This window comes from Poecilia formosa, unplaced genomic scaffold (assembly GCF_000485575.1).
Source record: "Poecilia formosa unplaced genomic scaffold, Poecilia_formosa-5.1.2 Scaffold395, whole genome shotgun sequence".
Lineage (NCBI taxonomy): Eukaryota > Metazoa > Chordata > Actinopteri > Cyprinodontiformes > Poeciliidae > Poecilia > Poecilia formosa.
The window spans coordinates 449,780-462,897 of record NW_006800334.1 but is presented as its reverse complement, the minus strand read 5'-3'; the positions used below and the strand labels follow the sequence as shown (position 1 = coordinate 462,897).

The following is a 13,118-nucleotide window of genomic DNA, read 5'->3' as shown; positions in this document are numbered from 1 at the left end:
GTTTTGTTTTTTTCTTGGAAAAGTTATTAAAAACAAGTTTGTGTCTAAATTAAGGTGAATTCATGGTTCCTTTTTCCACATAATGTAACCAGTAGTGCTTATGATTAAAAAAATAATAATTATGTGATCGGAATAGGAATCGGCAGGAAAAAACCTGATCGGCACATCTCTACTTCCAACTAAAATTAGCTAAGGTTATTTGGTTTATATTGGCGCTTTGTAAACAAAAGAAAAGGAGAGTGGAAGGGTAAATGTGGGAAAATTCTCAAATTAGACCCTGCAGCTGTAACTTCCAGATTATGTCATCCTTCAAGTCTAGCCTAAAGGCCCCACTCCTCCCTACCTCTCACTGTCTGCCATCTGCATGGTCTCCAGTTTGGAATGAGCCCCTCTGTTGAAACCCTTCACTTCCTGCTCCTCCAGGCCCTCCAGCAGGCGAATGGCGTCCTTGTTGACCCCACGTCTTTTTGCCAGCACCAGAGGAGTCGAACCATTGTGGTTACTGTGAGGAAGAGCGAGGAAAAAAGGGGGAAAAAAGAGAGAGATGAAAAACTGAACCTTTGAACTGATTCACAAACTCACACCCTCAAAAACACAAGGAGGGTTTGCTCAAATAAACGCTCCTCATGCAGCACACACACACCCAAACACAGCTTTAGTGATCATCAACCAAACCTGTGTGGTGATTGTTAATCTTCTATGATTGTTAATCTCCCTGTGGGAGACAACTCCTTGAGAAGTTATCACCCACAGGGAGATAACTTCTCAAGGAGTTATCTCCCTGTGGGTGATAACTTCTCCTTCTCAAGGAGTTATCTCCCACAGGGAGAAACTTAAGGAAAAACGAACTAACAAGACATAATATTTTTAATAAGTGCAATATAATTAATAGAATACCATTTAATTAAAATTAACATGACTTGAAGTAGTCTAAATTGTAGTTTTACATTAACTACATGGAGTCTCTAATCTAGACCAAACGTAATATCAGTTAGTTAAATATAATCAAACTAGCATAACATTAATTAGAAAATGTTTAGAAATGAATGTGTTTATATTGAAAATGCTCAGATATTTTCTATAAGTGTTTTATTCTTAAAATCTGCGCTTTGATCTAAGAGGATGCAGAAGTTCTGAAAAACTTGGCGCACCAGGCCTTATGTCAATTTAAAATGACTGCACAGATCTGTATTGAATTTGCCCAGGAGGGAATAAAATAGGTCTAAGGCAGGTTACCTTTTGGTTGAACCCTGGTAAAAAATAGAGGCTTTGTTCCAACCAGGTATTAGGAGTAACATCACATTTCAAACTGGCATGAGAAGACCTTGCTGAAAAATAAGCTTTGGTCTCCCTTGTCTAGATAGAGAAGCGCCGTAGTCCTGAAACTAAACAGGTCTCAGAAGGCAATAAAACTGCTTTGGATGTCCCAAACCTAGTAATCTGAAACTAGTTCTAGCCGTACTAGGAAACAACACGCCTTAATCGCATAAATTAAAACAAAGAAAACACCCTTTTGAATAAAAGTATGGGCCCCAGAGGAACCAATCAGATTTGCTATTTGCAGCCGCCTGGCAATCTCCAAAAAACGCGGTTTTTCTTTTGCCCTTTTTCCTGTTTTTCTATTTCCTACTTTTCTACTTGTCTCAGATAAATGAATGTCTGTTTTAGTGTGTTTGAAGTATCTCTGTTGTCAATGTGATTTTATACTTTTAAATGTTGGAATAAACTCTGAAATTGTATGACGTGGAGCGCTGACGGTGGTCTCTATGTGGCTTTTATTTCCACACATGGCATCATTGAATCCGGGAGAACAAGAGAATACAATACAAGAGAAGTTAATGATTTTATTCTCTTAAAACAAGCCAAACAAGACTGTCATCTGTGTCACAGCTGCCTGCTAGATAAGAGCAAGTGCCAGTTTGTAAATATAAAATTAGCGATCCTTTCACTCCCATGAACTTAGTTCAGCAGAAGTATTTCCCCTGAAGCCATAGCAACTCACAAGAAAAGATGTCCATACAAGGACCTGTGTGTAGAGTCATGTAACACTTTTATTTAAATAAAAGGAACCACCAGTGTTGCTCCTCATCTGAGAATGTGAAACATTTGTCATGCCTTCCTTGAGCACACGGTCTGTGTAAGAACAAGACGTGTCTGGTTTCATACTCTACCACGGGAAAACTAAACGTGGTTCAATCAGGCCACTTTTATGGCCTCAGGAAACAAGGAACAGACAAACCAGATGCAGACATGAGCCTGACATTTGTGTCTGTACAGCTACGTTCTGTAACCCATTACAAACCAATGAAGCTTTATTACAGTTTATTACTTTATTACAGCAGTTTTGACATGCTTCTCAAAACTGCTCAACTTTCTGTTGCATCTTCTACAAGAAATAACATGACACAATCCAACTAGTCCGTCGGATTTCCAAAGTTCCCGCAGGTTTAGGGGATGATCTCAAGGCTATTCAAACCGAAAAACAAAACCACATTTAAATCCTTAAAGCTCCTTTGTGGTTACACATGAAAATATGTAGCTAAAGTGAAACCACCCAATTGAAATATGAGAAACCACAGCTGTCACTTTTGCTAAAGATGTTCGGGATGGGGTTTGTTTTATCACTAAACAAGGAGGAAATGTTTTCCTGAAGCATCTTTTCCATCGTCTCACATCCATCTCTACCTCAAAGAGCTTTAGACGCCACAGACATATGGTCATTGTGGGAATTGGCAACGTTACAGTATAACCAAATGACCTAATATTTGAATTTCAGAGTAGAAATGTTTGACATTTACATACAAAACATCCTACCAAAAACTTCACACTAATAGTCTGTTATCTTGATCTAACAGACATCTTTCATGCAGTCCAAGTGCATCCCAGAATTTTCAGATAAAGTAAAAGGCATCATGTGGTTTTGACAGCGTGATGAGGTTAATGAGTTGTAGGTATGAGAAAAAAGATCTCTGCATTAAGCTACCTGACAATAATCAACTAATCTGTCCCACTGGCAGTTTAATTTAATGAGTACTAAATAAGCTCACTAGGTCTGGATTTCTATTAGGAAAGTCCCATGTTTGTGTGCTACATTACCAGCTGCATGTAACAAGGCCTGGCTTTTTACCACCTCTGGTCATCATCCTCTCACTGTGGCATGAACAGCACACTTGCCGTTTTGTTACCACTTGTGAGCAGGCGGCTTTTTGCGGCTGGACTAACAGTGGAGGCAAAAGTCGACAAAGAGGAAGTGTTTTCTTCCAGAACACAGCATCAAGACCAAAACCAAAGGGAGAAACTGCAGCCTTAAGTAGTCCCAGCTGTGCAGGACCAAACCACTTTTAAATCACAGTTTATAAAGTGCAAAAAGTGCACTTTATAAACACAGTGCACTTTTTGCACTGTTTAAAAAAAAATGTTCTCTAGAAGTGCTATATAGTGTCTTAAGTTAAAATATCTCCAGTAATGAAGATCTCATTACTGGAGATCTCTTCATTAATGAAGATCTCTTCATTACTGTATGACGGCAGCAAAAACTTTCACTTCTTTTATTTTTAAAGTTTTTTTTTTTTGGCTCTGGTGACCTTTTTTATTTTTTTATTATTATTTCTTTTATTTAACCTTTGAAAGTGCTAAGTGAGGAAAGCAGATAAAGAGAGAGAGAAGACATGCAGCAAAGGTCGGGAATCGAACCTGGGATGGTTCCTCATTTATGCTGCAACTCAGCTGCAGTTTCAATATTCAAAGCCTCTGCTATGGGTAACATCTTGCAAACAGAACAACAAGAGGAGGCGATGATTGAAGTTGGCACTGGAAAACAAAGGCAGACCCCGACAAATACAAAGATGGACATAACTGCTACATTCTCACCAGATATCGATCTTTAATCCGTTGGACACCAGGAACTGTATGGTATCCACGTGGCCGCACAAGTGCAACGCCGTGTTTCCTTGGTAATCTGTCGCCAGCAGGTCGGCGCCGAACTTGTGCAGCAGGCGGCATATCTCCACGTTGCCGCGGGCGGCGGCTAGGTGGAGGCCGGTGCGACCGCGGTTGTCACGGATGTTGGGGTCGCAGCCGGTCTCCAGGAGCCTCTTGGCGAATGGGAGGTCGCCGTCGATGCAGGCCTGCAGCAGAGGCACGCTGGTCTGCGACGAGTCATTGATGAAGACATAGGACATGTCCGAGTGAGTGTCAGAAAATTCCAGCGTACCTGAAATCGCAAAGTGGACGTTTAAATAAGCTGTGGGATAAATAAAACAGCTATATGCACTGAACGGAATTGTATAGGACACTTAGGATTAGTGAAATGCGTTAGAAAAACTAAAAAACTTGTCAGAAGTAAAACAGAATAAAGTAAAACATGGAATAACTGCTATAAAAGTTGTATTAGCTTTTCAAATGCGACTAAAAACAGTTTTTATGTAATTTAAATAAGAATTAAACGTCAAATTCTTTAAAATGAGCTGTTTTCCCCCCTGAACTTCAATGAAAGCTGCTTGAATGTCCAGAGAACAGAACATAATATTAATGTAGCTTAGGGCTGAAACGATTCCTTGAATGATTCGAGTACCTCGATTATTAAAATTCCTCGAGGAAAATTTATCTGCCTCGAAGCCAACAGCAAGATGTTCAATTGTTCGCGTTTTGTCAGGGTTTGGGGGGAAATAAGCATTGCTGAATTGCGTGGCGTGATGGTTGGACCACGACAGTATTTTTGCTGTCAGAACCGCGACTTCACAGTTTGTGTGTGTGAGAGAGAGAGAGAGGGAGAGAGAGAGAGAGAGGGAGAGAGAGACCTGATTCCTCCCTGTTTACCGCCCGTTATGCGATGTGTGTAGAGCAGGGGTGTCCAAAGTCGGTCCTCTAAGGCCGGCATCCTGCACGTTCTAGTTCTCTCCCTGCTGGTAGTAACAACCTTTTCAGCTTGTCAATGTTCCTCTTAGGCCTGTAATGAACCATCATTTAATCCAGGTGCGTCAAACCAGTTTGGGACTCTTGGGGACACCCTGTTATAATCTTCCGCTCCCCCTCGCCCTCAGCACACACAGCCTTATCTTTTCATGTGACACAGTCACAGTCTGGCTGAGAGTGGAACAATACTAACTGTGGTCATTTCAATTATAAATAAACAAAAAGATCTGTCTAGATTCTTGCAAATCGGGCCTTTTTATGAATGTCGTGGATGTAGAAATCCGGAGGATATTTACGTCTGTGTTTTTCCTGTGAACTTTTGCAAAGTTATTAGTTAGCTAACTGGTGGAATGCAGATATTAAAACACTTTCAATTATAAGAAATAGGTAAAACATTGCGTCACATGCTAAGGAACAATGTTAGACGCAGTTTTTTGTTAAATTTTAACGTCCTAAAAGTGGCGAGTTGCAAAGTCAGAGAGCAAGCCCTCAGCCGTTGTTGTTCCTGTGTTTCATACAACCCCGTGTGGGCTGTAAAGGTAACCCAGAAAAGCTGTGACACACACGAGGATTTTCCCAAAAGCAAAGGCGCAATTTGGCTGAACTGACATTATTTTTGCCCTCTTTAGCACCGGAGATAGGCTATTTATTACACTTAAACTAATACTTGGATTTAGCATTTAGCTTTGTACCCTTCCTTATATGCTACTAGCTGATATAAGTAGTTTTTACGCGTTTTTGTATAAAGCTGACAAACTATTAAATGCGGTGAGGTTTTTTTTAAAAAACAACACATTTATATTGTTTAAAACTCTGCTGGTGCAAATCTGTGTAATGTTTTTGGTTAAGGAGTGCATAGCTAGGCTACTTGACTGAAGCTAACTGTTTAGCAAAAACATTAACAAAGGCGGAATATGTGTCGGCTTGGAATTACAATTACTCCTTCTATGTTATTTTTATTTTATGTTTGTACTCATGCCCTACAATAACATTAAGTGGAGGACACCAGTCTGCTCCCCCAAAAAATATAGCTTGGGAAGCTAATTTAAGCTGGAAGCTAACAACGAACGCCATAAAGCCAATAATACGTCGTCCTATAGCTTTGCAAACACATACACGAATATAATGGTCATTTAGACTATTTGTACACTGTCTGTATTGCAACTGACCTGTTTATAGGTTTCCAAATTAGTAGAAAAAAACTGGACGTCGCAGCTCTTCAAGCTAACGTTGCTAGCTGTGTTTCGTTTCTTTTTAGTAACACAGAAGATCAACACTTTGTCGCCATCTACTGTTCTGGATAACGAACTTTTCCTGGCGTATGCGATATTTTTATGCATGGATTGTACAAGTTTTGATGAATTTCAAGAATTACCTTATTATTATATAGTAATAATGCGATTATATTTTTCGGATTTTTTTAATGTTAACTTAACCACGGGGAGTTGTGACTTTTTCTCATATAAGGCTAACGTGATCTGAATTACATCAAAGTAAAAACGTATAAATGTAAAGGTAGGGTTGAAGTAGTTTTGGTTTTAACTTTAAATCCACAGTTCTTCCAGCAGTGCCAACAACAACAAGAATAATGATGTATGTCTGAGACATTTTTTAAAAATTTATTCGGAAATATGTGAGGCCAAATAATACAATTTACATTAATACACCAGTAATTGCCTCTTTTTGTTGTTGTTCTGGATCCTCTTTGAGGAAAACCACATTACTTTTATTCTGCTTCAGTCACTTAAAACATGATGCTGAATGGGACATGAGGGTCAAACAACTGTTTAATAGTCATGTGATTACAGCAAACAAAAAACTCCTAGAAGCATTTTTCCATAAATGTACAGAACATCATATTCTCATCACCTCCATCGTCAGTAAATGACACCAGGAGGTTGTATTATGACACAGGTACAAAATAATTACAATCTAGATTACAAAAATAGCAAATGCTAATGAAAACCGCAGAATAAAGGTGAAGTGTCAGAGCTACCAGACGAGAGACACGCTAGATGCAGTGGTCATAGTGGCTACGTGAGCAGAACATTCGACATTTTCTTTTTTTTTTTTATATGAAAAAACAGCACGAAGGCAAAGAAAAAACAATAGAGCTAATAGAGTTTAAAACATTTTCGTTTTTTGGAAATGCTGCTGGAAGAATAAGAGAAAAAGGTTGTGTTTGTCAAAAAAACATAACACCGAAGACGCTTTGTAAAAGTAACAGTTTGGTCACAACGCAATGAAAAGCTGAGACTGACCCACTTCGCTGGGCTTGTGACCCGTCTGGATTCACGTCAGTGCACCGTCAGTCGTTTGTTCGGATCTAAAACTCTTGCGGACTCTCCGTTTGTGTCACTTAGAGGGAAAAAGTGCTGATTTGCTTTTGTTTCAGTTAAGAAAATAATTCACAAATAATGGTGCTTCTTTAAGACTATTCCTTTCGCCAAAACCACTTTGAGCACATCGATCTTAAATATTTCAGCTTATTAAATAACGACTCTGCTCAACACAAGTTGACGCCAAAAAGTGATTGTGATCTGTTGAAAAATGTTACGTGGACTTACTGATATATTCTGTATTTTGTGCCTTTGTAGTTCCAAGTTGTTTTGAGAACAAAATGACTAATAAATAAAACCCTCCAGCAGGTTTCACTTAGAGATGCTTTGGTTTGATCAGGAATCCAAATCTCATATTTCATAAGTAGGTCAACTGGTTCAGATGGGAATAGAAACCTAAACAAATGGAAATAGGGTGAAATATTAAGACCTCAGAAAATATAATTAAATTATACAAAATATTTGAGTATTTTTTTAAATTTATATTAAAATTCATGAGTATACTTAAGTACATACAAAAAGAAACTGATTTGCTATTTGTTTCTCTGTACAAAAAGGGAAGGGAAGAAATTAGCTCAGAACCTATTCTGTCTGGATTACATTAAAATTGTAATGCAATGGATATTCCTATATCAATTGTAGATATCACTAAAGACAAGTAGGAAGGCTCAATTCTTTATTCTGTAAAGATCGTGGCGTTGTCTTGTTCAGATGGCTTTAGCTAACATGCTTTACCATGTTAGCGAGGCAACATGCTAGCATGTTAGCATATGAGTTTTGAGTGCATTAGTGAGAAAACTCAGTGCATTAGTTGTAATTCTATAAAATCTACCATAAGCAGAAATAACACCTAACATGAAGATCCGATGGTGATAACTGTTAATTGCAGATCTTCTATTTAGGGCATCCAGCTTTAAAAATTACAATTTTTGAATTTCTTTTTGTCATACTGCAAATCAAATTAAACAAAAACTAAAAGTTTAAAGTTTTACAAAGTGGAAAAAAAAACTTGGTAGAACATGAATTAAAATGAAAACAAGTCTGAAAATGTCTAATATTAAATATCCACACCCTCAAACAAATCTCATCAGCTAACATTCTAGCTGTGTATTGCAGCACATGCTAACTCGCCAGCATGTTTTTGTGGGTCACGTCTTCCTGAAAGCTATGAACGGGACACAAACCGACAGTTCAGTGGAGAGAGTAAAACTATTCGCTATAGCGCCTATAAATTACAGCGAGGGCATGCGTCTGAGCTGAGATGTGTGAAGGGGTCGTCCCTCCGTGGGTGTGTGCTTAGCTAGCTAAAGAGGTGGCTCTCTTCGAGGTAGCAGAGAATGATTCTAACCAAAAACCGTGAATTCAGACAAAAGATAAACACAAACATCAACAATAGCACCATTGTCAGTGTAAGTCCAGAGGTTAGAAATCCCTCCGGCGTTCTTCTCTATCCACATCCTCCCTCCAGCGTCTTTCGTCGATGAGCCTGCGGCTCCTAAAGGGGATAAAATGGAAAAGACAGCTTCTTCTTTTCAAGTCAATCACATGTTCTTGTTCTCCATCAAGTGCTAGTCCTGGCGTTTCTTCCTCTCTCTGCTCTGTTCGACAGCTACAAGATCTTGCTGCAGACTTGGCAGCGGCTGACCCTGGAGCGTTCCTGACCGCCCTTCAGGGTCTCCTGCTGCGTCGGCGCGCCAAACTCCAGCCGGGGGTCGACTGTGGTGAGCCAGAAGCTGTATTTGTTGGCGAAGTAGTGGCAGGTGCCCCTGGCGCCGTTGCACTCGATGAACGGGGTCGCTCGGAAGTCTTCCAGGCAAGAGCCGGGAGACATCAGGGACTGACCGCCGCCCTCGGCGCCGGCTGCCGTGTGCTGTGGCGGGAAAAAGAGACAGACAGCTATAAGCAAAACCAGCTGAAAACATAAAAGTTTGTGTTTAGCCTCTGACATTCAGACTGAGGATTTAGCTGTTGATGATATCAGAGTCTACACAGTCTACAGGAAATTAGGGAATGTATCTTTGATATCATTACTAACATACACAACACAATCATGGATTACATGCACTAAATATATAAATCCGGATCGTTTAGGATGAGAGTAAGGTTGCCGTTTGTCACCGATTCTGTTCATAATCTTTATGGTGTTGAGGGGATTTGTTTTGGTGGCCTTAGGATCACCTCTCTGCTCTTTGCAGATGATGTGATCCTACTGGCTTCATCAGGTCATGATCTATAGCTTTTGCTGCTTACATGAGGATCAATGCCTCCAAATCCAACACCATGATCTTGAACCAGAAAAGGATAGAGCACCTAGTCCAAGTCAGGGATGAGATCCCGCCCAACACGGAGGAGTTTAAGTATCTCTGTGTCTTGTTTATGAATGAGGGGAAAATGGAGTAGTAGATGCATTGGTGAGGAACAGCGCCCGATTGTTTGCAGTTAATGACCCACCATGAGGAAGGAATACCCGATCCAAAGACTCCTCCAGCCGGGTGGGCAGGTAGGGATGGTTAGGTCCTGACTGTGGACCGCCACTGCCTGAGATGGAGCCTCGCACACTGAACACCTGGATGGTTCGGACAAAACAAACAAACAAAAAAAAAGGTGAATGCTCGATAAACACCATGCGTCTGTTAAACCACACATGAGCTCTGGTAGAGCACAGCACCTGCTGACGTAAGGCCGGATCTGCTCCTCGGCCACAGGCATCATGGGGATGGGCGCGGTCGTGGAGAGCCAGAAGGATTTGTCGTTGCGGCTCGCGTAGTAGCAGGTCTCAGATGGGTTGCAGTAGAGGAAGGGGATGGTGTTGAACCTGGGGAGGCACGAACCCGGCTGACCTGGAGAGGCGCAGAGGGGTCCCACAAAGTTAACAGGTTGGTGGCGACAAAACTGGCGCATCAACGCACCAGTCCGGAAGAATCGAGATTTGTTGAAACAAGATCTAGAGATCATTCAGGTTTTAAAACCTCACAATGTTTAATCTATTACACCCAATAGATTTAGGAACATGAATGAAGAGGAGTTTGTAGTGGAGCTGCAACGTTTTAGTGGGAAATCGAGGATTTACACACCAAGGTCTTGGTTGTGTGCCTTCTCCTGTCCCTCCACGTACAGCAGGCTGTATCCTTCCCACAGTTGGGCCATGCCTTGGGGACACATGGGGACATCGGTGGTCTGGCTGTGCTTCACCAGAGTGTAGCCGATGCCGATGCTGCGGCCGGCGCCTCCGGGAATACCGGGACGACCGATGGCTCCGGGAAAACCTGAGAGAGAGAAACGTGACCAGATGGTAGTGAGGGTTTCTCTTCTATGCACATGTAATCTTGTGTTTTATATGTGGGAAAAGAGTCACAAGATCCTGCAAAGAAAAAAAGTATACATATATCGCACTCAAAATTACTGTAATTTGGAATCCGTTTCATATTTTGCCTCATCAGTTTCATTTATTTTGGCATTAGATATTATTTCATCAGATGTTTTGCTGCATTTGAGTCTTTGGTGTTTTTATTGTAGGCCTCTCAAAAGAAAAAAAAGAGCAAATCATATCAAGAAAAAAACATTTTTAGAAAAAGGGTGTTAAATTGTATTTAGCAAGTAAGTCTGCAAGTCAATATCAATGTAACAAAAACAAACAAACTGACCTTGATCTCCAGTGATCCCTGGGAATCCAGGGATGCCCGGATCCCCAAACGGCCCAGGAAAACCGGGCGGTCCGGTCCTGCCGAGGTCACCCGCAGCGCCGGGGCGACCCTTTAGACCTGCGGCAGAGGAATAATTACCATTCATCACAAAAATACATATTTTCAGATTCCTTTTAAATGTGATTCAGTTGCTCAATTTTGCCACAAATACTCAATTACAGTGCTATGCAATTATTATTATTGGATTTGCACCAATAATAGTCGGGCATTTCACAGGCCTTAATGTAAGAGTAACAGACATGAAGCCGTAAAAGGTCTGTTACCTTCTTGTCTCTCGAAGGTTAACAAGCAGGAAATTATATTTCATTTGTTTAAGATGTACAAAAACCAAGCTGCAGAGAACGGTGATGGGCACCACCAGCTGAAATGTTAGCTATGCTAACCCTAAAGGACTAACCCCAAGTATTAGCTGTGCTAACACCAAAATGCTGTACAAACTTAATAAGCACATCAATTTCTACTAAAGTTGACACCAGTAATATGTCAATGACACAACATGTACTGCAACAGCATATGACCCTCCCAGGTCCAAATTTGTCATTACACACATCAAACTATGTAATGTTGTGCCACAGAGAGTTTTGCAGCGATGCATTATGGGTATAGAATAAACGCCATTTGCTGCACTGCATCAATTGAAAGTTTACAAAACGGCCAAGTAAATTAGCGCTTTAGAATTTATCTGGACGATTCCATTTAGGAGAAGCTAAATGCGCTTTTCAAAGTTAGCAAAAGAGTTAAATGAAAAATTAGCTGTGCTATTAGTGGGCTAGCAGAAGCACGCCCTCCGCTGGTTGAAGACGACAATCGAGCACTTCGTCTGGGTAATGTGTTAAAGATTGGAAGCAAACAACAAAGAAATGATCTGACACTGTGTGGCCACCACTGACCTGGACGTCCAGAGAGACCAGGCTGGCCGGGCTCTCCGAGACGACCGAGTTGTCCTTTGTTGCCGGGTAAACCAGGCTCTCCAATAGGTGCAGGGGGCGGTATGTACGGCCCTGGGATTCCGGGAGCACCCTTACGTCCAGGTCGCCCTGAAAAGAAGGAAGGGAGAGCAAAATGAATGAATGGATGAGCAGAGATGAAAAAGATGAGAGAGGGGAACATCAACAGGAACCGAACGGTGCTCCCGCTCTCACCCGGTGATCCTCGACGCCCTTTGAATCCAAAGAATCCGGGCTCGCCGGGCAATCCTTTCACACCTGGAGCACCGGCTAGCCCGTTGTCACCCGGAGCTCCTGAAAAGCAAAACCGCTTGTTTGTAGATTTAAGGCTGTGTTTTGTGAAGGGAAGGCAACAAATGCGGTTGTACTGGAGGAGCAGGCAGCAGCTTCCAGCCACTCTTCACCTTTTAAGCCAGAGAAGCCGGGGAATCCGGGGCCTCCGGGACTTCCTGTTTCTCCCTTTGGGCCGGGGATTCCAGGGAACCCTGGGAGCCCTGGGTCTCCTGTGTCTCCTTGTGCTGTGCCGGGACCCGGTGGCCCGGGAGGACCGGGAGGGCCCTGGAAACCTGGGAACGGAAAAGAGAATGTCATGAGATTAAGCATAGAGAGCAAGGCAACTAGATTAAGAAGCTGTGGTTACCGTATTCTCCATCCAATCCAGGAAGTCCGGGGTCTCCCACTGGCCCCGGGAAGTTTGATGAAGTACTTGGACCAGGAGGTCCGGGTTGTCCAGGGAACCCTGGACGTCCAAAAGTTCCTGATGTCCAAAACGAAAGCCAGCGTTCATACTTTGTCTTACATTTGATTGCCTTTTTGGATTTTTTTCTGATCTGAAACTCACCCAAATCTCCTCTCTGTCCCTTTGGTCCAGGGAAGCCTGGTTGTCCAGGGAAGGAAACACCTCTCTCTCCTTTCTGTCCCGGCGCACCGCGGGGGCCTGGGTCTCCCCCTATCGTTGTACCTGGATGGAGACGGATCACGTGTCATGTTTGCAACGTGCAGCGTTTAGCAGTTTCACTGCTGATTTGCAGAGTTTTACCAGTAATTTAATTCAATATTCCTGTAAGAATTTGCAGTATTTTGCTCCATTACATAAATAGTTGACAGGAAATAAAAACAGAGTCACAGTCACGTCAAGTAAAATGTGATAAACACTTAAAAAAAAAAACAAAAAAAAAAAAATATATATATATGTATATTTATATATATATATA

At 41.6% G+C, this 13,118-nt stretch overlaps 2 protein-coding genes across 7 annotated transcripts in view; both read right to left on the bottom strand.

Moving 5' to 3' along the window:
* The window catches only part of ankrd46b (ankyrin repeat domain 46b), a 20,111-nt gene extending 13,921 nt beyond the window's left edge, over positions 1–6,190 (bottom strand). For both annotated transcript variants that reach the window (XR_001659226.1, XM_007576061.2), the window contains exons 1-3: positions 6,084–6,190; positions 3,871–4,213; positions 344–502 (exon numbers count right to left, since the gene is read on the bottom strand). Coding sequence is in view for 1 of the 2 variants with exons in the window: in XM_007576061.2 (XP_007576123.1) it covers positions 344–502; positions 3,871–4,181 (470 nt within the window). In the remaining variant the exon portion in view is untranslated. The remainder of the gene's footprint in view (positions 1–343; positions 503–3,870; positions 4,214–6,083) is intronic.
* Positions 6,191–6,683: 493 nt separating this feature from the next.
* Positions 6,684–13,118, bottom strand: part of col4a6 (collagen, type IV, alpha 6) — a 65,259-nt gene continuing 58,824 nt past the window's right edge. For all 5 annotated transcript variants that reach the window (XM_016662916.1, XM_016662915.1, XM_016662918.1 and 2 more), the window contains 10 exons: positions 12,746–12,865; positions 12,545–12,661; positions 12,309–12,470; positions 12,100–12,198; positions 11,848–11,994; positions 10,898–11,014; positions 10,328–10,519; positions 9,922–10,093; positions 9,705–9,819; positions 6,684–9,123 (listed from right to left, as the gene is read on the bottom strand). In XM_016662916.1, coding sequence (XP_016518402.1) covers positions 8,863–9,123; positions 9,705–9,819; positions 9,922–10,093; positions 10,328–10,519; positions 10,898–11,014; positions 11,848–11,994; positions 12,100–12,198; positions 12,309–12,470; positions 12,545–12,661; positions 12,746–12,865 — 1,502 coding nt within the window. In that variant the 3' untranslated portion in view covers positions 6,684–8,862. The remainder of the gene's footprint in view (positions 9,124–9,704; positions 9,820–9,921; positions 10,094–10,327; positions 10,520–10,897; positions 11,015–11,847; positions 11,995–12,099; positions 12,199–12,308; positions 12,471–12,544; positions 12,662–12,745; positions 12,866–13,118) is intronic.